Below are 20,790 nucleotides of genomic sequence, written 5' to 3'. Positions count from 1 at the left end.
CGCATACTTTACCTCTCCCACACGCTGGCATCATCCCACGGCACGCTGGCGCGCGAGTCGAAGAGCGAGTCGGGCTGCTGCTGCTGTGCGGTCGTAGTGCTTGCGCCTGCTCGGGCGGAGCCGAGTCGCGCAGCAGCAGCGCCTTGTCGCGTGAAGCAGTGCGCTGCAGCAGCAGCGGCCCCCGCCGCCCAGCTGGTCGAGGCAGGCGAGCCGAGATCGGGCATGGGCCACTGACTCTCCTCCTCTGCGCGAGGCTCGAGCTCCACTGCCGACGTCGACGTCGACGTCGACGCCGAAGCGGCGCCACGATGGCTTCTGCGTCTGGAGCGTGGAATGCCGACACGTAGACTCGACACTTCATCCGCCGCCTCTGCCGCCTCCTCGAGCTCGAGCGTCGAGAGCCCGAAGCGTGGCATGCGTACCGCCGACGGCGCAGAGGAGCGTGCAGCAGCGCCGCGAGCTACGCCGCGCGAGAGGCGAGAGGAGCCCGAGTCGCTCGACTCGAGCGCAGCAGCAGCAGCAGCAGCAGCAAGCCACTCTTGCATCGCCGCGCGTGACGGCGCAGCCGCGTGGTAGGTGTACGATGGCGGCGTGACGAAGTAGGCTGTGGGGTGGGGCCAAGCGGTGGGTCTGAGCAAAAGACGAAAACGTCGAGAGCCGCCCAGGCGCGAGCGTGGGCCAGACAACTCACTCTGCATATCCTTCCAGCCGCGCCAAAGCCGCGGCTGGACGTGCCGCATGCCGCTGCTGCGAGCAGCGGTGCTGTTGGCGCGGCGCCAGGCGGCAGAGAAGGGCGCCACAGCGACGGCAGGCGCTGTCGTGCGTGGCCTTGAGCCATCGAGATCGGCCAGGATGGCAGCGCGAGAGGGCGGAGCACGATGGAAGAGGCAAGGACGAGCAGGCAAGAAGACTTGCGCTTCCAAGCTCGTCGTCGCCGTCGACGCAGCCGCAGCCGCCGGCACAGTAGGCGCTGCGCCTGACGATCGACGACGTCGAGCGAGCGTGCTTGCCGCCGGACTCTCCTCTGCAGCGACGAGCGGCACTCCCATTCGCCCTCGCGCCTCGCCAGCAGGCGTCTCGAACGCGAGCACGCGCTCCTGCGCCACAGTGCGAGGCAATGGCGAGTCAATCGCCAGGGCAGCCTGAGGTAGCACACTGGCAGCAGCAGCAACAGCAGCAGCAGCAGCAGGGGCGGCGGCCGGCGTGTTTGGCGTCTCGAACGCCAGCACTCTTCTTGCGCCAGGGACGAGGCGGCGCAATGACGGCGTGGCCAGCTTGGCTTCGGCAGTCGGAGCGGCGACGTCGTGGCGAGAGAGCTCGGCGACGGCAGCGGCAGACTCGTCGCTAGCGTCGTCGTCGTCGTCGTCGTCGTCGTGTGAGGCATGCAGGTGCGCTTGCGTCTCGTCGAATGCGTGAAAGGGAAACAGAGCATCGGCGGGCAACTGCGTCGTGCCGGTACGCATGTCGTCGGAGTACTCAGTGCTGCTCGCCTCGCTGGACGGCACAGAATGGCGTCCGGTTGCCTCCGGCTCGTCTGCCGGGAGTGGCGGCGGCCGAGAAGCCACAGACGGCCCGGCTGTCGCATCGAGACGCGTAAGAAGCGTCGTGGCACTCCTAGAGGGCGCAGCCTTGTTGCGTGCCGGCCGAAGACGCGCACACAGCCGTGGAGGACAGCTGAAGCTCGTCTCATACACCTCGGCCAGCGGCATGGATGCCTGTGGTGACGAGCCACTGTGGCTGGCCAGGCTCTCTGCAGCTGCGACAGACTCTGCTACTGCGGCGGCGGCGGCGGCCGTTGCGCTGCCTCCCTCGACAGCCGGCGGCGCGGGGAGTTCGCATCGCACAGATGCGGCATCTCGCAGTCCCGGCGCGGCAGCGAGGGCCGGCTGTTGCAGGCTGTCGGAAGGCTGCATCTCTTCGTGTTGGCTCTGGCTCTGCGTCTGCACCTCGCGACAAGCGCGCGCTGCACGCGAGGCGGCGTCCTTGGTGGCGGAGCTCTCCGCTGATACCTGGCCGACTGCCTGCGCTGCGGGCCTCTCGCCGACAGAAGGTGATGCTGCCGACGCACCCCTGGCCGTGACTGCTTGACTAGAAGGCGCCGCCGAGCTCGCGCTCGCGGCACGACTGGCCGCTCGAGTGAGCCGCGCCGTCGTGACGTATGGCGAGCTGCGCGGCGCGCGAGAGGAGAGGGTACGCAGGTCGATTGTTGGGGCAGCAGGCAGGGCCGGCATCGTGGCGACATCGGACGCGCCGGCTGCGGTGCACACTGATACGTCGGCGGCCCCTGTCCCGCTCCCGCCGGCTCGTGCGGGCGGCGTCTCTATGCGGCGCTTCTTGCTCGCGTTGTCTGCCTCTCGCTCCCGCGCACACTTCTCCAGCGCCTCTCTGACCCTGCGGCCCACGCGCGTGCGCCGCTCGATGCGCTCGTGCGTCTGTGCTTCGCGCTGCTGCACGCGTGCGGCACTGAGTGCTGCGTCTGCCGCGAGGGCGGAGCGCAGCGAGCTGGTTGATGCTGCGCGCGATGCGCCGCCGCCCGCTGGGGAGGATGTGATGATGGTCGAGTCGCTCGGATGGGGCGTCGCTGCTGCGGCGGCGGTGCGGAGAGGACGCAGAGTGCGCAGCGCAGGCACGTCGGCTGATGCCTCGCTGCGGGCGGGCAGAGCCGGCGGCTGCGGTGCGGCACTGCGCGCGAAGAGCGGCGCTGGCGGAGGCGAGGTGCGCATGAGCAGCCGGTTGCGCGGCCGGCTGGGCGAGGCGGCAGCTGCTGCGCCGGCGGCGCGCCGAGAGGGCGAGGAGCAGGCAGCGCGCCGCGTGGTGCTGAGGGAGCTGCGTGCGCGCGAGGGCGACGTGCGCGAGGCGGGCGCAGGCGCCAGCGACGTGGCGCCCTCGGCGGGCAGCCGTGCGAGGTGCGGATCGACGAGGAAGCGCGGCATTGCTGAGCCATGCTCGTGCCCCGACGGCCAGGGAGTGGTGGTGAGAAGCAGGGGGCAGGGGCTGCGCTGCGCGACGCGTACAGTGCCCCTGCTCCCACGCAGTCAGCCCGAGGCACCCGGCGCTGATGCCGCTTGTGTGGAGCAGCCGCCGCAAGATCGCGCTTGCCTCTCTACCACAAGCACCGCACGCATCCTCTGCCTAGCCCACTCTCGCTGCAGAGCAATCGGCAAGCGTTGCCTCGGGCGCTCAGGCGCAGCCATGGCACCAGCCGCCGCACCGCCCGCGCGGCTGCCCGAGCAAGCGCCCTGGCTCTCGCTGCCTCCTCTGCTCGACCTCTTCGCCTCGCTGGCGCACACGCCCGTCGCGCAGCTCGTGCCGCTCTGCGCCGCGCTGCATCGCCCGTATGCCACCTGGCAAGCACGCCTGCTCGGCTGCCAGCCCTTCGCCGCGCCGCTGCGGCGCATTGCCGCGCACCTCGTCGCCGCAGACGAGGCGCGCGTGGCCGGCCACATCGAGCAGCTGCTCGAGGCATGGGCGCCCGACATCGTCGACGCGCTGCCGGCGACGTGGGCACGGCAGCACGACGCGCCTGCCCCGCCGCACGACTCTCCTGCGGCAGCAACGCCGCGCCGCGAGGCAGACGTGACCGTCGTCGAGGCGCAGCGCATGCTGCAGCGCGGCGAGGAGCGCGCACTGACGATGCGCGAGGCGCGCGTGAGTGGGCAGCAAGCCAAGGTGATCCCTCTGCCTTTGCTGACCCCGCTGCCTCACAGCTGGTGCAGTCGCATCTGCCGCTGCTGGCACGCCATATGCCACCTGCGCTGTACCCTTCGCTCGCCCTCCACTCGCCCAGCGTGGCGTTCAAGCTTCTCGTCTCGCTTGTCGACGACGCGGCGGACACGTTGGCCGTGCGGCAGCGCGCCGAGCTGCTGGCGACGCTGCCCTCGCTCGGCGTCGAGGCGCCCTGCGCCGCCGTGCCGGCCTTTCTGGCGCGCCTACTGCTGCCGCCCGCCCCGCCGTCGCTGCGCCGAGAGACGAAGATGCAGGTGATTGGGCCTTGGCTCAGCTGTTGTGTAGAGACGCTCGATCGACTCAAGCGTGAGGGAGACGAGGAGCGCGCAGCCAAGATCGTCGAGGTGGTCAGTAGAGCATCACAAGTGCCGCGACCTGTCCGGTGACGCCGCCCTGACCCTGTCCTCGCAGCTATGCAGCTTCATCTCCTCTGCCATTCTCCCCGGCCTCGCACAGCAGGCAGACGAGCTCGAGGCACGCACAGACGAGGCACTGCTCGTCGAGTGCCGCCACTTTGCCCTGCACAACAGCCGGCTGCGACGCGCAGGCGCACTGCTGGCGCAGCTGATGTTGGTAGATGGCAAGTCATAATGGGCATCGCATGCGAGAGAGCTTTTGTGTTTCATTGCGGCGGTACATGACGACATGGGCCACCTCGGCGATCGCCTGTGCGCGCTCACTCGTCCTCGACGGTGGCGGCGACGGGCGTGCGCTTCTTGGCCTCGGGCGCCGGCGCGACGGCCGTCGCCTTGACGGCCTTGCTGGGCGCGTCCGTCTTCTTTGCGCCCTTGGTGGGCTTCGGCGCGCTGCTGCCCACGCCGGCCACGAGCGTGATGAGGGCGAGGAGGCCGGCGAAGAGCGCGCCGACGGCACCGGCGACGTCCGGGTGCGCCTTGAGCGCGCCGAGCGGGTCGTTGCCGAGCGCGCCGACGAATTCGAGGAGCTTCTCGCGCAGCGTGTCGAAGAGCGGCACGGCCGTCGCCGCCGCCTCCTTTGCCGCCTCCTTTGCCTTTTGCGCCGCGCTCTCCTCCTCCTTCTTCTCCTTGCCCTGCTCGATGGGCAGCTTGCGCGCCCACGTCTCGTCGGCCAGCGCCTTTGCCTCCTCCACCGAGTGGCCGATGTAGATGTTGTCAAACGCCAGATCCTCGTCCATCGTCCACAGCTCAAAGCCAATGCCGCCGATGCTCGAAAAGTGGCTCGGCGTCAGGTCCTCGGCGTAGTCGGGGTTGACAATCTTGCGCGGCGCCCACTCGCCCTTGAACGCGGGATTGTCGACGTACGGCGCGCTCCACTTGCCCTTGTACGCCGGGTTCGCCTTGGATGGGCGCACCCACGCGCCGCAGCCCGGCGCGGCGGCGCACTTGGGGTTCGGCACCAGCGGCGCCGTCCATGCGCCGTCCTCCTCGTCGTCCCACTCCTCGGGCTTGACGGCGTCGGCGTCGGGCACAATGTCGGGCTCGTCGTCGAGCCAGCCCTCGGGCTTGACGGCGTCGTCGTCGGGGATCGCCGCCGGTGCCTAGGGCAGAAGTCAGTATTGGCGTGGCATGCGCGGCGGCGCGGCACTCACGTCCTCGTCCCAGTCGTCGGGCTTCGACGCGTCAGGGTCGGGGATGCGCTGTGCGTCGACCCAGTCGGCGGGCTTTGAGTCGTCGGGGTCGTCTAGGAGGGGGGTTAGTGTGCGCTTGGAGCGAACAGAGCTGCGGCGGAAGAGCGCCAGAGCTGCAGCGCACAGAGCCGCGACGCTATGTGCCTCGACCTGTCGCAACGCCCGCATCTATAGCCCGCACGCCGCATCCACCACCCCGCCGCGCTTCACCTTGACTCACCGATCTCCTTGGCGGGGTTCACCGGCGGGTCAAAGTCCTCGAACAGGCTGCCCGACTTCTTCGAGTCGCCGTTGATGAGGATGTCGTACGTCTGGTCGGCGCGCACGATGAGCGTGTACAGCGCACTCGTCTTGCTGATCTTGGGGTACGGCGGCGAGACGAGGTGCTTCTCCTCGATGGCGCCCGTCGTGGGGTGTGTGTGCCGGAAGATGAAGTGCACCTTGTTGGTGCTGCCGCACTTGTCGGGGCCGAACATGATCGTGTAGCTGCAGAAACATGTGAGCCCCGGCAGAGCAAGAAGCAAAAACATGTGAACACCGGCAGAGCAGCGAAGGGAAAGGCCACCACTGGCAGCGCAGGCGGAGCGAGGCGCCAATTGCGTCGCAGCGAGCGGCCAATCGCGTCGCAGCGAGCGGCCAACGACGTCGCAGCGAGGCGCCAACGACGTCACAGCGAGAGGGCCAGACTGGCTGGCACCCGCGCGCTGCGGTCCAAGCCGTACCGCGCCCTCTCCTCCCTCCGCACATCACTCTGTTCTCACTCACGGCGTCTTGTCGCTAAACTCCTTTGCCTGAATGCCCTCGGGGCTCTCGGTCAAGAGCTTGAGGTACGCGCCGCCGCAGCTGAGGCCCTTTTGCATCTTGGTCTCGTACTGCACCACGAGCGGCTTGCCCTGCTTCATCGCCTCGGCCACATCAATCGGCGCGGCAAAGGGCGCCGAGATGGCATGCTGCGCCGCCTTGCTCTTGGCGACGAGGGCCGCGTCGCCCGGGATGCCCGGGAAGACCGTCGGCTCCTCGACGGCCCACTGGCCGCTGTAGGAAAAGACCTCGCCGGCCGCCTGCTCCTTGGTGGCGGACGAGGCGGACCAGCGCGACGTCCAGTCGGCGGTGAACTGCTCGAGGAAGGGCGCGGTGATCTTGGTCGGCTGAAGGGGGCCATAAGTGTCAAATGCGGCAGAGCGAAGGCAGACTGGCATGCACGCACCTCGAACACGGCACGCTCGGCATCCACGACGCCGGCCGCGAGCAGGGCAGCGACGAGGGCCGCCGCGACGGAGGGCTTCATCATGGCTGGACTGGGTGTGGGTGTGAGGGTGGTGGTGGGTGAGTGAGGAGTGACGGCGGCGGCAAGGCTCGAGCACCTGCACGCCGCACGCCACGCAGCACCTCCTCTCGCGCGCGCGGCGTGCCACGTCTGCGCACGGCGGCCAGTGCGCGGCCGACGCCCTCGCAGCGCACCGCTCCCTGCGCTTTCGCCGCTGCCTCTGTTTGAGCATTGCGCCGCACTCGCTGCATGCTCCCTGCCAGCGTCTCCCTCCGTGCTGGCCGCATTTCCGACGCCCGCTCGGCAGCCCAGACTCGAGAGAGGCACCTCGGCGGCGACACGTGGCTCTTGGAACTCTCGCGAAGGCCGAGAGGTGTCGGATGCCCGTGCGCAGACGCCAGCAGCGCGCTGGCCTCTCTCGTGCGGATGCCTCCTGCTCGCCTCGGCGCTGCACGTGACCGTGCTCGAGGCGACTTTCTGGCGCGGCCTGCTCGTGCTGCATTTGCCGTTTCTGCTCAGCGCGCACGCCGCTCTTCCTCTCCAGCATCCGCTCACCCGCCCGTCATGCCCCACAAACGCTCCAAGTTCTCGGCGCGCGTCGCCCAGCGTGCGGCGTCCTCCAATGCCGCACCGTCCGGCGCCGCCGACCTGGCACACATGACGGAGCTGCCCAAGGGCGCCATGCGCGTCCTCGACGCCGCAAAGGTGCAGGCCGCCTTCCGCGCGCGCAAGGCCGCGGGCGAGCGGCAGAGCGCAGAGGATGTGGGCCCAAAGGAGAAGGAGAGACTCAAGGCGCTGGCGCGGGCAAAGGAGAAGGGCAAGGCCAAGGCGACGGAGGAGGAGCTGAAGATTCGGCCCGGCGAGCGACTTGGCGACTTCAACCGGTGAGTCGCAGCCCGTCTGCTGCAGGGCAGGGACCGAGCACACATGGCATCTCACTGACACGCTCCACGTCCCTCCTCTCTGCAGCCGCGTGGAGCAAACCCTCGCGCCCGAGCTCGCCGCCACCGTCAAGGCCGGACGCACGAAGCGCAAGCGCGAGCAGCAAGCCGCGGCTCTGCAAGGCGGCCCATCAAAGGCCGCCAAGGTGCTCGACGACGACGGTCCGCACGTCTGCAAGGACCCGTCGCGCTGCACGGTGCATCACGAGACATGGACGGCGCGCGAGCCGCCGGCTGGCAAGGGCAAAGGCAAGCCTGCGGAGCCGGACAAGGCGGAGCTGAAGCGCAAGCGCCAAGCCATGCAAGGTGCAGCCGAAGGAGAATGGGCAGCAGTGGGCACGCGCAAACTCAACGACGTCGCGCTTGCTCCTCCGACGCTCACGCGCGCGCCGAGAGGAGAGAGCGACGCGGCGAGAGCACGCAAGGTGGCGCTGGCGCAGGCGATGGGCAGACCGGCGCCTGCCGAGGCAAAGGTGAGGTTGCCCGAGCCACTCGTGCGCGGCGGAGAGGGAGGCTTGAGACGAGAAGAGGAGCTGAGAAAGGAACGGGAACGCGCGGTGAGAGAGTATCGCAAGATGAAGTTTGGGCGCGAGACACGAGGAGCGTAAAATGATACCCCGACGTCACCCTGTTGCGTGAAGACTGAGCGTGAGTCTCCTGCCTCCTTGCCCCCCCTCTTCCCCTCCCCCTTCTTCCACACACCGCCGGCATCCTTATCTCCCGCGCGCGCCAACCACCTCCGGCGCGTGGGTCATTATAAGCCGGCGAACAGCAACGCTGCTTGCTTTCGCTATCACTCTCGAGCTCGAGGGCAATGAGGAGTCATAGATAGTAGCTTGCCGACATCCTTTCCTTCCTCTTCCATCCTTTACCTCTTTCGTGCGCTCTGCTTGTTCAGATGTGTCGCGGTGCTCAATGATATGCCATGTGCGAGAGACGAGGATGAGAGGCGTGTCTGAGCGAGGAGAGATGCGAGTGCAGGACTCTCGACGCCGCCACGCGCTGTGCACAGCCAAGCGCCGAACCGTGTGATCTTTGCCTTCATACCTTGACACCGTGCTCATCAGCTGCTGGCCGTCGTAACACTCGGTTGTCTTCGCCTGGTGCGCTCAACAGACGCTGGCAGTCGCGGCGTAAGGACATCAACGTGATGGACATTCTAGAAACGTGAAGAGAGACGCAGCCGATACGCTGCCGACAGGTGACGACGACGCGTGGCGCTCGGGAACGTGAAGGGTGCGCAGCGGAACGTAGACGTGAACGGGTGCGCAGCGAGATGTGCGCGAGAGGGGTCGTGATGGGGCGTGCCAAGAACGCGTGCGCGGGGAGTGCGCAGACGGGACTCGAGACTCTATAGCGGTGGGGAGGAACGACGAGACGGGCGACGAAGAGATGCGAAGAGGTGACGAAGGGATCGTTTCTAGACCTTTTGCCAGATCTTCTCCCTGCATGTGGTGTGGAGCGTCAGCGAGTGCGCAGGCGCTGGAGAGCTGCAGCAGCGGCACGCACCAGAGGTTCTTCGGCGGCGGCTCCTCGACCTCGGCGTCGATGATCTCCTGCACGCCCGAGTACAGGTCCATGTCCTCGGGGCGCACCCATGCCTTGCAGCCGTCGCGCCACCAGGTCACGCCGAGGAGGATGAAGAAGAGCGGGATCGGCAGGTACGACGTGATGAACGTGGCCACTGAGGGGAAGACGTCAATGACTGTGCCAGTGCGCCACGGTCCAAGATCACTCACGGTCCCAGTTGCCCGCGAGGAAGACGTGGAAGCCGCAGAAGAGCATGATGAGGCTTGTCCAGATGACGACGTACCTGCATGAAGCAGTCAGCATAGCGCAGGGCTGTCGCACGCGATGCGGCTACGCACCACGCAAGGAAGATGGCGCCCTTGTGCTTGAAGGGCAGCAGCGACTGGTCGAAGTTCTGCACCTTAATCGCAGCGTGGAAGCGGATGTACAGCAGACCGATGCAAGTCCAGCTGCAGAGACAGAAGTGTCAGCCAGGCTCAACTCGATAGGAACTCGACCAACGCACGTGAGCATACCGCAGATGGACGTCAGGTTCGAGAACCAGCCGAACACCTTGCCTCCGCCGGCCGAAACGCTCTGATGAGTCGGAAGCACGGTCAGCGATGAGCCAGGCAGTCCTAGGCCGTTATAAATACCATGTAACTGAGCGACGAAATTGCAACGCCTACGAGCAACGCAACCCATGGCAGGCCGCCCTTGGTGGTCTTGGCGAAGATACGGGGCGCCTGGCCGGCGATTGCGAGACCGTCTGATGTGACGAGTCAGTATTCGCGCGTCTGGCCGCCGAGCGCTCTCGTGCACGACTTACAGAGAGCGCGCGAGCTAGTGTACAGGTCGGAGGAGCCAGCGGACACGGCCGAGGTAACAAAGCAGGCGTTGACGATGGAAGGCAGCGTCTTGATGCCAGCGAGTTTGATCGCAATGACGAACGGCGAGCGCGCCGTCTTGCTGCCGAGGATCAGGTCGGGCTCGTTCGACGGGCAGGTAACGGAGATCGCCAGTGTGCCCTGAGCAGGTTGTGAGCAGGTAGCAGACAGCAAACGCGGCTAGAGGGCTTCAGAGGGCCGCGACACCGCAGGAAGCATCGCCGAAGCTGTCCGACGAGCTCCCAGCAGTCCCTGCAGCGCCCTGAAGCCCTCAAAGCCCCTATAACGAAAACTTAACAAAACGTAAAACCCGAGGATACGGACCTAGAGAGCGGTAGTTAATGAGCATTGGGAAGCCATACGAGCGGGGGAGGTCGGCTCCGGGCCTGGATCGAGAGGTCAAACTCACCCAAACGCGCGAGATCGCCTTCGGCAGCGTCTTGCGCGGATTCTTGGCCTCGCCGGCTGCGATGGCGCAGATCTCCGTTCCGATGAAGGAGAAGGCGCTGTTGATCAACACACTCCAGTAGCCGAGGAACTGGCCCAAGCTGCGCACAGGAAGCGGAGTCAGCCTCAGCACGCAACGCACATTGGCGTGGGAACGATTCGGCGTGGGAACGCTTCCGGTCCGCCGCGCCGCGATGCGCGGCGCGCGCCCCGCCTGCCGCCCTTCCCTCTCCCTGAACGCCGCCGATCGCACTCACCTTCCAGGGACGCCGTTATAGAAAACAAATGGGCCCGGCCGCCGCCAGTACCTGTCCAAGTGAGTGTCAGAGGCGGCGGCGAAGGAGCGAGATGCAAGGCGTGACTGACCGGAAGCCCAGAACACCCTGGTCGCCCGCTCCGACGTCGATCGCGAAGCTGAGGATGATCAGGCCGACGATGCAGATGATCTTGATGGAGGCAAACCAGAACTCGCACTCGCCAAAGGCACGCGTGCCCAGGAAGTTGATGCCGATGATGACAAGGAGAGCGATCGACATCCACTGAGTCGTCGTGTGAGCAAGCGAGGCTGACGCGCGCGCAGGCAGTACTCACAATGGCGGGCGAGGTGTCCGGCGACCAGAAAGAGATCAGCACGGCGGCGGCAGTCACCTCGGCAGGCAGACTGAGAGGACAGTGTCTCAGTGAAGTGTTCGTGGAGGCAGCCCTCGTCGCCGAGGACTTACATGATCGTCCAGTTGAACCAGTAGAGCCAGCCCATGGCGAAGGACATCGAGGGCGAGATGAAGCGCTCGGCGAGCTTGATGTGGCCTCCGGGCACGGGCATGTACGAGACCATGATGCCGAGCGGCTGCATCATCGCGTAGCACACCGTGGCCATCGAGATATAGCCAAGCCACAAGCCTAAGAACGGTCAGAGCCGGCAGTGCGAGGCGAGAGAGGAGGCGACGCACCGACTGGGCCACCGTTGGCTAGGGAGTTGCCGGTGCCGATGAACAAGCCTGTGCCGATGACACCTGTGCGCAGCGGCCGTCAGTGGGAGAGCAGCGTCGCGCAGCAAGCGGCCCGTCACGCACCGCCGATACTGATCATGGCGACGTGGCGCGGCAGCAGTGCATCGTGGCGCAGCTGCTCGCCGTCCTTCTGGCCAAAGGCGTTGGTGTCGGCATCGGCGTACTCCTTGCTCTCGACGAAGCCCGGGCCGGCCTTCTCTTCGGCACTGGGCGTGATCTTCTCGTCGCTGTGCAGCGACATGGCGATGGGGATGGGGTGCCGCGGGAGGCGCGGCTGGAGAGTGGGTGTGGGTTGCTTACTGTGGCAAGAGGACACCTGTGCGCCTGGCACGGGTGGAAAGCGGGTAAGTGAAAGGAGCAGGTGAGGGTGCCGAGGGTACGAACAGCAGGCGGCCTTTTGAGGCTGCGAGAGAGCTTCGCGGCGCCGCCAGCGCCGCGCGCTGTCTCTCTCCCGTTTCCTCTCGCAATGTCGCCTGCTCGCAGCACGGTGCCTGCAGGCAGGCTCGCAGCACGGCGCCTTCTCGCAGCACGACGCCCCGCGCGGGCCGCCGCAGCCGAATTGCCGCGCCCGCTCTTGCGCCCACACGCGGCTCCGGCGCAGCGCTTGCCTCATGCCAGAGATAAGCCGGCAAGTGCTCCTATTTCTAGAGGGTCCCTGTGTGTCAATTCCGCTGCGAGAAGGATCAGGCGAGGTACCGCTTGCGGCGGCGCGCCCTGAACAGGGGACTTAATCGGCGCGACGCGAGGGGCGCGCCGCCGCGCGCCTGCAGATTTGCTCAGGGGCGCTGCCTCGCCGAGGCGCGACCGCGCTGCGGCTGCGGCACCCGGTGCGGGGTAAGAATGGCAGGCGAGCAGCAAAATCGACCCAGCGCTGGTAGATCAGCCGGACTCACTGCTCGCTGCAAGCTCGGTGAGCAGCTGCGGATGGGCCAAGCGGATGGCACCGCTGCCCAAGCTGCAGCGGCACAGACTGCAGCTGCAGCGAAGCGCGCCATCTGGGGCGCGGACCGCCGAAGAAGCAAGGTGAGGCAACTCGACCGGCGGCGTGCCGCAGAAGCCGCCGGCGCCGCTTAGGCACCTCAGGGGCCCACGCGCCGCGGGCGCAGGAGCAGCGAGTGCACCATCATGCTGCGGCGCTAGGCGTCACACGAGCATGTCTTGAGCGAGCTGCCGCTGGTGCGTGAGAGCGGCCTTCACACAAGCAGCCAGAATCGCGGACTCCGGCCTGCTGTGGCGAGGCATGAGGGGTCTTGCAAATGCGGCGCAGCAGATTCGCTCTCTTCTCACGCTTGCGCCCAACGGCTGATGCACTAGGGCGCAGGGCGCGAGTCGGCGCAGCGCCAGTATTTGCAGCGTCAAGGCAGCACGCCTGCCCAGCGGTACGCTCCGCGGCATGCTAGCTTCGGCGCAAGAAGCGACTTCTTGCGCTGTTCTGCCGGCGCCCGATTGCGATAGGCGCCCGCAGAAGGTGCACGCTTCTCCTGCTCCTGCTCCTCTCTGATGTCTGCTCTCCACCACATCGTTCGGCCCAAGCCTTGCGTGCTACATGCTGTGCGCCGTCCAGCGTATACCTCACAGCCCACGCCAGCCCCTCTCTCGGTGTGCGATGGCCGTGGGATGCCGATGATGCGAAGATCCCGGCGGTTGCTCGGTCGAGCGCTATTTCCATCCGTCCCACGCTTCGACTCCGCACACTTCTTGCACCGCCTGTCCATCAGAGGCTCTAGCTCCGCTCAATGCAGAGGTTGCCAAGACCGAGCTCGCACAGCATGCAGCGGACCTTGTATCCGCAGCGTGCGCCGCGAAGCCGCGAAGGTTCATGGATCGCGTCGACGTGTCCCCGCTTGCGTGCCAGAGCCGCTCAAGCTTCGGCTTGGTCAGCGAGAGCGAGACACGTCTGCAAATGAAGATCCGCAGCCATCGGCGTATCGCTCGAGACTCTGTTCTGTCTCCTGTACCTCGGCGCCGTCTCGGCCCTGCATTCCAAAGGCCTGGACCGGGCTGCGAGGTGCGGAAGCGCTGCGAGAGGAGCAGCCCCTGAGGGTCCTTTGGGTGGTGACTTTCTCTTCGTGCTAGGAGCCGCGGCTAACAAGAGCGGACGCGAGAACATTTGGTTCACCAAAGGCATGCTCTGATGCCGCAAGGCTGCGCTCTGCTCTCGCTTGCTGGCACAGCAGAGCAGACGCGAGAGTCAGCCAGCAGAGCCCACGATCTCACTCCCAGCTCACGCCGTGAGGACATCGCTCAGACGACCACATCACCGTCTTCCTCGCGGCTCTCAGTCGCAACGCACGCCATCGCTCTTCGCGTCTTTTCGTGATGTTCAAGGTCACGAACGAGCAGCTTGCGCGATGCATCCTCGGCCGCTGCGGCACCGCAGCAGCGAAGCAGGTCCGCAGGGCTGCGGCTTGGGCCTGGTAAGGCGAATGGTGCGAAAACTCGAACGTCGACCGCCGCGGCGGCGGTATGGAAGAAGCAGTCGAGCTGTTCAGCTCCTTCGTCAGCGGCCTCACGCAGCTTCGCCGCATCGGAGTGCTTGTCGTCGACACGAGCATGGCGCCCAACGAGGACGGTGCACCTGACGCCAGTCCGGACGTCGTGGTCGACGAAGCTCGTTACGCAGAGCTCACGGGCAAGATCTTCGACGCCGACGAATTCGTGATCAGGCACCTCGGCGGTCTTGGCCCGGAACGCCTCGAGCAGGTCAGGCTCGAAGCTGAGGCCGGTGAGCTCGACGTTCCTAGGCACTCTGCCGAGCCCGCGCGAGACGCCGCCGCTGCACAGCCGCGGCTGAAGCGCTCAAGCTCGGCGCTGTCTGCGGCCTCGACCTTCGGCGAGCGCTCCCGTTCTTCGTCCTCCTCGAACCGCGCTACGTCGACACGCGCGACTTCCCCGGACGCAGCAGGCGGATCGTCCGGCGAAGAAGACGATTCTGAGGCGGAGCAAGACGACCCAGACCCATGGCCGCTGGACTGTGCGATCAGCAAGGAGCAGAAGAACCCGATAGTCCGTGCCTGCGGGCTCTTCGTCGAGCTGGTGATGTCGCTCTGTTGCTCTTACAAGGGCGACTTTAGGCTCGACGAGTCCTACGCCGATGAACTCTGCTACAATGCACTCGAAGGGCTTATCTTGAGCCAGCGCCACAGAAGTGCTGCGAGCTTGCATCTCCACCTGCTCAGCAGCTTCGACGGAAAGGTCGACTCGGCCGTGTTCTGCAGCTTCGTCGAGCGACTCGAGCAGAAGCGAGTTCAAGATCAGAGCGCCCTGGCAACGCTCAAGCACTGGCTCTGCGATCTGAGCCTGCTGATTGAGCTCAGACGCCGCAACATCGACCTCGACGTCGAGCTCACATCAAAGAAGAGCTCGCTACAGAACTGCGGCGTCACGCCGCAACGCAGCGAAGAGGGGGACCTGGACATCTGCACAGGGCCTCCTCTCACGGACGAGGAGTTTGACGCAATCGCGACTGACATGCAAGAGTCGCAAGCACGAGCTTTCGCTTTGGCTCGCATCCTCGTGCAGTCACGCACGCTGGCGGTCCTCATCCCTCTATCGCTCGACCGCCTCATCGTCCAAGAGGCATGTTCCGACGGTGGTGCGGTAGCGGTCGAGTTAGCCCGCCTCTTTGCTCAGACGCGCGAGATCTCAAGGACCTCCTACCACCCAGGGGAATCGGCCGCCCGCTTCGAAGCGCAAGCTGTACCGGGGTGGAGAGGCTTTGTGGACGGAGCCGAGTATCTGCAGGCGAACTTCTTCGGGCCTCTCGTCGACGAGCTGGACACGAGGTTTCCCTATCTGAGCGTCTCTTGGAACGGACATCGGCCGTGGAACCTTGACGATCTGGCGCAAGAGTTCAAGATCCCGGTCTTCGAAGGAGAGAGCGATGTATCAGACGACGCTGAAAAACATATCTCGTGGAGCTCCTCCGACTTCCTGCACGACTGCGGCGGCGCGGGAGCTAATGTTCGTGCCAACCAGCGATTCACGTGCGACTCGCGCCCGGCGCAGCCGGGGCGCACACAGGCGCCCAAGACCTCTGAGACAGAGCTTCGCGTTGGGAGCTTCGGCGTGAAGGGCAAAGGCGAGCTCGATCTCCTTCAAAGGCGACTGCCTCACTCGGTGCGCTCTGTCGCGTACGCCCCCCACCCCCCGCTCTTCCCGGTCCCTATCCCGTCCTCCTCACTGCTCTCGATCTTTCCTTCGTCCTCATCTCCTCCTCCTCGGCTCGCCCACATCCTTCTCACTTAGTTCCCTCTCACGCGCCTAGCCTTCTTCGACCACATCTTCAAAAGAGGTGAGCGTCCCGGCGTGTCGCGCCTCTGCACCTGCTCACATCGTCGCATCAGATTTCTGCGGCCCGCTCATCGCATCGCTCGATGTCGCCTTTCCCCGACGCGCATCGTGGAACGGCCAGAAGGAGTTCGGCATCGACGAGATCGCGGCGGCCGTCGGCATCGACGACATCGCAGCGGCTGTCCAGTCGATGCGGGCAGAGCGAAAAGTCTTGCGCATCTTCTCGAGCTGAAGCTCGCCGCTTGCCGCTTGCGACTCGGCTCTCCCTTTTGCACGTCTCTCTCGTCTCGACTGCTCTTCATTTACGCCCAGTTCCCACTCTGCGCTCTCGCTTTCCAACTCCTCTCCCTTGCCGTCTCTCCGTCTCGACGACTTCCCTTCTCGACGCCTTCCCTTCTCGACTCGTCCTCTCGACCACGCCAAGCCATTCATCTCACGGCACCGCCAGCGTCGCAGCAAGTCCACCAGAGCTCGGCGTGCCGTCCATTCACTACTTTCCATGCTACACCTCTCTCGTTCGCCAATGTCCATTCCTTTTTCACTTCGGCGTGTCCGTGCTCGCGTGGCTAGACACAGAAGAGCGTGAGCAAGCGAGTTGTCTGAATCCCTGGCGTCAAGCAGCGGAGAGCCCGAGTGCTCTCGCGACAAGTCGAGGCGCATGTCTGCAGTCTGCGCCAGCGTGTCGGCTTCGTGCAGCGCACGCTCTGTACGGCGTCTGTCTGTGGTGAGCACGATCAGGAGAGCCTCTAATGAGCAGGCGAAAAGAGAGATACTGACGTCTCGCATCATCAATGCATCATGAGCCTCGCCGACACGCCAACGTCTGAAGCTAGGTCGCCGACGAGCGCGTTCCGAGCACAACAAATCACCTCAGCAAGACGATGACGACGAGCACAGCACCAGCGTGCAGCTCGTCAGGCGCCAGCTGCGCCCACAGGAAGCAGAGCCGCGCGTCCGACGCGCTCATGATGCGCTGGAGCATCATTAGGGTCTCGCACGCGTTCTCCAGGCCCACGATGACCTCAAAGCATGCCGTTCTGACGACGACGAGCAACACGAGCACACCACGCACGACGAGCACGTCGAGGACACTGCATAAGGGACGCACTAAGGAAGAGAGGCGACGTATGACGATTGCTTGGCGAGTACAAGACTCTATCTTGCTCAGATCGGCCCAGAACCTCCCCCTCGGCCTCCCTGACACTCCGAAACGACTCCCGAGTCGCTCAGAGCGTCCGAATCGCTCACTCCAGCTCGTCCATGTTCGTGTTCGCCTTTGGGTTAAAGAAGAACGAGTTGTTTCCCTGTTAAAAGAGCATGTGAGTGTCTGGGGCTGTCAGGGAAGGCAGGGGAACGTACCCAGGCGAAGGCTGAAGGCATCGGGGCAAGGAAGGAGTCAGTACGAGATGACGAGCAAGACGATTACGCATGCACTGGCATGCTGTCCATGCTCTCGTGTCCTCTTCGGAGCATCTGCCCTCTCCTCGCTACCCCAAAGGGGCCTTGCCTCCTCATCGCGTCGCCTCTCGCGCGCGTCTCGCCTCTCGCTCTTCGGCTTACTCACGCTTGACGCCTGTTGTAACGCGCGTTCTGCGTCAGCCCGATGTGCTAGTGGTGGTGGGGGGGGGGGGGGAAGGGGCACTTACGACGGTCACGGTACTCGTACCGCGGGCCCGGGTCGACCTTGCCGTCGTTCTCGTGCAGCTCGTGATCGCGGTGTGCGATGCTGGCGAGTGCGCAACGAGCGCAGCGAGTGTGTAGCACTGCGTCAGCCACTTTGCACAGCACCGCACGGGAGGGGTTGGCAGCACAACTCACTGGGCAGCCTCGATCTGGTAGATGTACACGCCGAGCACAATGGAGCCGGGCAGGCAGACGTACATGCTGATCTTGCGCCAGAGATCGGCCGAGCCTGCGCGCGGCGAGCGAAGCGAGCGTGCGGGCGTGCGAAACATGCGTCAGATTCTGTGCACGATGCGGCATGTGGCGGACACTGTAAAGGCGCAACACGTTTGGCACTGGCCCCGGCTTTGCACGCGTACGCAGGAGAGAGGGGCCAATGGACGATGTCCGCCTTACAACCATGCCAAGGGACGTAACACTCGCGCCCTGACGAATACCCCACTGATGCGGCCCTGCCTCACAGGGGTGCAGCTCTGCACCGCTCTTCTCCATCCCTCAAAATGTCCACTTGCCATCCCTACCCCCCCCCCCGGCCTTTCTCTCCTCTACAGAACGCACCAGCAGCATGTTCGACGGCGTGCTTGCGCTCCGCAAGCAGCTCCTGGCCCAGGGCGTCGCTGGAGGCAAAGCGAGCGTGCTGCGGCGCAGCGGCGGGGACGCGGAGAGCGCGCGTGGCGGGACGCAGGGCGGCGCGGAGGGACATGGCTGGCAGAGAGGAGTGGAGTGGGGGTAAGGCGAGGGAAGGAGAGCAGGACGCGGGTGCGGCGCATCTCGGGCCGCGCGCGTGGTGCGACGGCCGCGCGCGCCAGCAAGCAAGGTGGGCGTGGGAACAGCCGGATGCAAGCGCCGTGGCACGTGGCGCGTCCGGCAATCGGCGCCTTGCTGCATGCGGAGAGGCCGGCGCGCCGCTCAACGGCGACTCGCACGCACCACGCCATTCGCGCTCTCCGGCGCATCACGCGCGCGCATCCACACGGCGCGGCGTGCGGAGGGGGCAGGCCTTGCTTCCTCTCCACCACCACCACCCCACACACCTCCACTCTCGCGTCCCAGCCATGGCCGTCTCGGCACTGCATCTGCACGCGCCCAAGCGCTGGATCAGCGCGTGGTTCTTGTGAGTTGTGTGTGTGTGTGTCGCACCTGCGAGGGCGCAGCAGGGGCGGGGGGAGAGGGGGGTGGATGTAAGAGGGTTGGCGCCGATGCGCATGTGCTCGTAGTGGCGAGGGGGGGCAAACGCAGGGCAAAGGCCGCAAGAGTCGAGCTTGAACTCCCCCCCACCTTGCGTGCGCCTTGCGAAGTGCTGTTGCTACGTGGGCCGCTGTGCCAACGACGGCGGGCGGGCCAGGCCCACACGCCCAGCATACCCACGTAGCCCCGCGCGCGTGTGTCTCTCTCTCTTCTTCTGCGTTGGAGAGGGGAGTGCCAGCGCTGCGTGCCCCTTCTATCCTTGGCAGTGGGGCATGGCATGTGTTGGGCCCCGCGCTGCGCGCTCAGCGTGTGACGGGGCAGAGCGCTGCGTAGGGTGTGCCATTCTTGGCTGCTGTGGAGGACAAACGTCGATTCTTCTGCGTCGACAGAGGTGGGGGCTGCGCACGCTTGGCCAACAGGCAATAGGGACGGCCTTCGAAGTGCTGTTGACGCGAGAGAGGCTGCAAGCGAGAGAGGGCTGCTACGCAAAGAAAAGAGAGAGGCGGGGCTTTGCTGTCCTGCAGCAGACTCTTGCCTTGCCTCTGTCTCGCTTGCACGCTCTCTTTCCTCTTTGCCTTCTCTCTTGCCGCGCTTGTGCCGCGCTTGTCCACGCTCTCTCTTGCCGCGCATCACGCTCTCTTGCCGCGTCTCTCTTCCACGTCTGACACGCTTTTCTGACCACGCTTGTGTCTGTGCGCGCCAGCTTCTCCTCGCTCCTCGTCCTCTGGGATGCCGGCTACATCTTTGCGCGTCCGCACTCCTTCCGCGGCGGCTGGCTCTTCGCGCCGTGGGCGCCGTACGAGCTGTACGGCACCATCGACCTCATCTACTCGCAGCGCGCCTACAAGGAGGGCTGGGGATTCACCGCTGCGCAGGGTGAGTGGGGCGCGGCAAGAAAGGGCGTGGGCTGGCGGCGTGAGGCGACTGGAGGTAGTGGGGGGGGGGGGGGGGCAAGCGTGGCAGAGATGAGTGCAGATGCATGTGGGAGACGCGCAAAGATGCACAGGCTTCATGCCCGCAGTCGCTTGGCGCGGCTGGCTTTGCGTACGTTGCAATGGCCAGTTCGGCTGGCGTAGCTTGCTGCGGCCGGGCTGCAGTGCTTGCAAATCCACACAGGGCTACCTGCCCCTCTCCCCCCCCCTCCCTTGGGCTGGGCTGGGCAAGCATGCGCGGGGCAGAGCCCGCCAACTGAGCTGGGCCGGTGCGGGCGAGTTCGCAATGGTGCGGCGGGCGGCGGGCGGCGGGCGGCGATGCAAAGTGGAGAGGGAGGGAGCGCACATCGTGGACTGGCTTTGAAAGGAAAGGAGCACATCGCTTCTGCGACCCATCACCGCCCGATTGAGCGCATCGGGGACGCATCGTTGAGGGAGGCACGGCTGTTTGGGCGGCGCTTGGCTGGCTCTGGCACGAGTAAGCCTGCTGGTCCCGCTGCCCCGCTGCCCCGCTGCCCCGCCTGCCGATGCGCGTGCTTACTCGCCGAGAGAGAGAGAGGGGGCCGGGCTGCCTCTGGCGAGCTGGGGCATCGGTGCTTGCTGCGCTGCTCTTGCAACGGGGGTTGCGCTTGCTTGCTCCCACAATGGGTCGTATTCTCTTGCTGACATCTCGCGCCCAGGCGCGCTCAACATCGTCGAGACGATTCTCAACTTCAGCTACCTGTACCTAGCGCACCGCGCCTCTCCGCCTTATGCCGCCGTTGCGCCTCTCGTCGGCTTCACTGCCGTCGTCATGACGGAGAGCAAGACTGCGTTGTACTGGCTGCAAGACCACCTGGGCGGCCCAAACGGATGGGTCTACACGGGCCACTGCAGCACGCGCGACTGGTGGCTACTCTTTGCGCTCCCCAATGGCGCTTGGCTCGTAGGACCAGCAGTCGTGGCGTATGTGCTGGGGCGCGAAATCGCACACTCCCTCCGAAGCGGCGCCGGAGTGGCCGGACACCCTAAAGGCCCCGCCGCTGGCACGCGCAGCCGCAGCAAGAGCGGACGCAAGAGTCTGACAAAGGCGGCGTGAGAGAGAGAGAGAGAGAGAGAGAGGCACAATTCCACATCACAGCGAGGTGTGTGCTTGCCCCCACTCCCGCGTTTGCGCGCGCCCGTCGTCTACTCCGTGCGCCCCCCTCCCCCCTCTCCGCGCCCCCCACCCTCTTTGCGGCTCAAACCCCGTTTCCCACGCCCTCTTTATAGAGGCCGAACGCGCAGACAGACCTCTCCTACCCCTCTCCTCGTAATATGCA

At 65.8% G+C, this 20,790-nt stretch overlaps 8 protein-coding genes across 8 annotated transcripts; 4 read left to right on the top strand and 4 right to left on the bottom strand.

Moving 5' to 3' along the window:
- On the bottom strand, positions 1-2,933 carry FA09DRAFT_358563 (hypothetical protein; the record flags this gene model as incomplete). The annotated part of the gene is made up of 3 exons (XM_025744975.1): positions 1-604; positions 692-1,576; positions 2,369-2,933. The coding sequence occupies 3 exons, from the start codon at positions 2,931-2,933 to the stop codon at positions 9-11; spliced, it is 2,046 nt and encodes a 681-aa protein (XP_025600775.1). The 3' UTR covers positions 1-8.
- Positions 2,934-3,114: 181 nt separating this feature from the next.
- FA09DRAFT_327927 (hypothetical protein) lies at positions 3,115-4,522 on the top strand. Its single transcript, XM_025741586.1, has 3 exons — positions 3,115-3,648; positions 3,708-4,073; positions 4,138-4,522. The coding sequence occupies exons 1-3, from the start codon at positions 3,193-3,195 to the stop codon at positions 4,315-4,317; spliced, it is 1,002 nt and encodes a 333-aa protein (XP_025600774.1). The 5' UTR covers positions 3,115-3,192; the 3' UTR covers positions 4,318-4,522.
- Positions 4,170-6,640, bottom strand: FA09DRAFT_327925 (Calreticulin-domain-containing protein). The gene is made up of 5 exons (XM_025741585.1): positions 6,540-6,640; positions 6,098-6,480; positions 5,553-5,818; positions 5,294-5,385; positions 4,170-5,242 (listed from the first exon to the last, which is right to left on the bottom strand). The coding sequence occupies exons 1-5, from the start codon at positions 6,618-6,620 to the stop codon at positions 4,403-4,405; spliced, it is 1,662 nt and encodes a 553-aa protein (XP_025600773.1). The 5' UTR covers positions 6,621-6,640; the 3' UTR covers positions 4,170-4,402.
- A 484-nt stretch (positions 6,641-7,124) lies between these two features.
- Positions 7,125-8,474, top strand: FA09DRAFT_327924 (hypothetical protein). The gene is made up of 2 exons (XM_025741584.1): positions 7,125-7,483; positions 7,569-8,474. The coding sequence occupies exons 1-2, from the start codon at positions 7,164-7,166 to the stop codon at positions 8,146-8,148; spliced, it is 900 nt and encodes a 299-aa protein (XP_025600772.1). The 5' UTR covers positions 7,125-7,163; the 3' UTR covers positions 8,149-8,474.
- A 486-nt stretch (positions 8,475-8,960) lies between these two features.
- FA09DRAFT_333394 (putative general amino acid permease) lies at positions 8,961-11,634 on the bottom strand (the record flags this gene model as incomplete). The annotated part of the gene is made up of 15 exons (XM_025743690.1): positions 8,961-8,985; positions 9,050-9,224; positions 9,280-9,353; positions 9,409-9,519; positions 9,576-9,646; positions 9,706-9,818; positions 9,879-10,077; positions 10,240-10,260; positions 10,346-10,484; positions 10,641-10,691; positions 10,750-10,922; positions 10,975-11,044; positions 11,106-11,283; positions 11,334-11,396; positions 11,457-11,634. The coding sequence occupies 15 exons, from the start codon at positions 11,632-11,634 to the stop codon at positions 8,961-8,963; spliced, it is 1,641 nt and encodes a 546-aa protein (XP_025600771.1).
- A 2,225-nt stretch (positions 11,635-13,859) lies between these two features.
- Positions 13,860-15,918, top strand: FA09DRAFT_354437 (hypothetical protein; the record flags this gene model as incomplete). Its single annotated transcript, XM_025744841.1, has 3 exons — positions 13,860-15,512; positions 15,642-15,687; positions 15,740-15,918. 3 exons carry the CDS (start codon positions 13,860-13,862, stop codon positions 15,916-15,918), a joined length of 1,878 nt encoding a protein of 625 aa, XP_025600770.1.
- A 943-nt stretch (positions 15,919-16,861) lies between these two features.
- Positions 16,862-18,106, bottom strand: FA09DRAFT_327921 (mitochondrial cytochrome c oxidase subunit VIa). The gene is made up of 6 exons (XM_025741583.1): positions 17,928-18,106; positions 17,505-17,598; positions 17,333-17,412; positions 17,251-17,259; positions 17,046-17,056; positions 16,862-16,990 (listed from the first exon to the last, which is right to left on the bottom strand). The coding sequence occupies exons 1-6, from the start codon at positions 18,070-18,072 to the stop codon at positions 16,931-16,933; spliced, it is 399 nt and encodes a 132-aa protein (XP_025600769.1). The 5' UTR covers positions 18,073-18,106; the 3' UTR covers positions 16,862-16,930.
- A 222-nt stretch (positions 18,107-18,328) lies between these two features.
- Positions 18,329-20,681, top strand: FA09DRAFT_327918 (hypothetical protein). Its single transcript, XM_025741582.1, has 3 exons — positions 18,329-18,483; positions 19,261-19,433; positions 20,170-20,681. The coding sequence occupies exons 1-3, from the start codon at positions 18,425-18,427 to the stop codon at positions 20,565-20,567; spliced, it is 630 nt and encodes a 209-aa protein (XP_025600768.1). The 5' UTR covers positions 18,329-18,424; the 3' UTR covers positions 20,568-20,681.
- The last annotated feature ends 109 nt before the right edge of the window (positions 20,682-20,790 follow it).

This window comes from Tilletiopsis washingtonensis (genome assembly GCF_003144115.1).
Source record: "Tilletiopsis washingtonensis strain MCA 4186 unplaced genomic scaffold FA09scaffold_3, whole genome shotgun sequence".
Classification (NCBI taxonomy): Eukaryota; Fungi; Basidiomycota; class Exobasidiomycetes; order Entylomatales; genus Tilletiopsis; species Tilletiopsis washingtonensis.
Note: the sequence above shows the minus strand (reverse complement) of the source record. Positions and strands in the feature narration are given on the sequence as shown.

Bases quoted from the DNA above. Each gene is read 5' to 3' on its own strand.
- FA09DRAFT_327924 (XM_025741584.1), top strand. From the start codon at position 7,164: ATGCCCCACAAACGCTCCAAGTTCTCGGCGCGCGTCGCCCAGCGTGCG. The intron at 7,484-7,568 runs GTGAGTCGCAGC...TCCTCTCTGCAG, and splicing joins CGACTTGGCGACTTCAACCG to CCGCGTGGAGCAAACCCTCG.
- FA09DRAFT_327918 (XM_025741582.1), top strand. From the start codon at position 18,425: ATGGCCGTCTCGGCACTGCATCTGCACGCGCCCAAGCGCTGGATCAGC. The intron at 18,484-19,260 runs GTGAGTTGTGTG...TGTGCGCGCCAG, and splicing joins TGGATCAGCGCGTGGTTCTT to CTTCTCCTCGCTCCTCGTCC. The intron at 19,434-20,169 runs GTGAGTGGGGCG...TCTCGCGCCCAG, and splicing joins GGGATTCACCGCTGCGCAGG to GCGCGCTCAACATCGTCGAG.
- FA09DRAFT_327927 (XM_025741586.1), top strand. From the start codon at position 3,193: ATGGCACCAGCCGCCGCACCGCCCGCGCGGCTGCCCGAGCAAGCGCCC. The intron at 3,649-3,707 runs GTGAGTGGGCAG...GCTGCCTCACAG, and splicing joins TGACGATGCGCGAGGCGCGC to CTGGTGCAGTCGCATCTGCC. The intron at 4,074-4,137 runs GTCAGTAGAGCA...CTGTCCTCGCAG, and splicing joins CAGCCAAGATCGTCGAGGTG to CTATGCAGCTTCATCTCCTC.
- FA09DRAFT_327921 (XM_025741583.1), bottom strand. From the start codon at position 18,072: ATGTCCCTCCGCGCCGCCCTGCGTCCCGCCACGCGCGCTCTCCGCGTC. The intron at 17,599-17,927 runs GTGCGTTCTGTA...CGCCGCGCGCAG, and splicing joins CGCCGTCGAACATGCTGCTG to GCTCGGCCGATCTCTGGCGC. The intron at 17,413-17,504 runs GTGAGTTGTGCT...CGCACTCGCCAG, and splicing joins TACCAGATCGAGGCTGCCCA to CATCGCACACCGCGATCACG.
- FA09DRAFT_327925 (XM_025741585.1), bottom strand. From the start codon at position 6,620: ATGAAGCCCTCCGTCGCGGCGGCCCTCGTCGCTGCCCTGCTCGCGGCC. The intron at 6,481-6,539 runs GTGCGTGCATGC...GGCCCCCTTCAG, and splicing joins CCGAGCGTGCCGTGTTCGAG to CCGACCAAGATCACCGCGCC. The intron at 5,243-5,293 runs GTGAGTGCCGCG...CTTCTGCCCTAG, and splicing joins CCGACGACTGGGACGAGGAC to GCACCGGCGGCGATCCCCGA.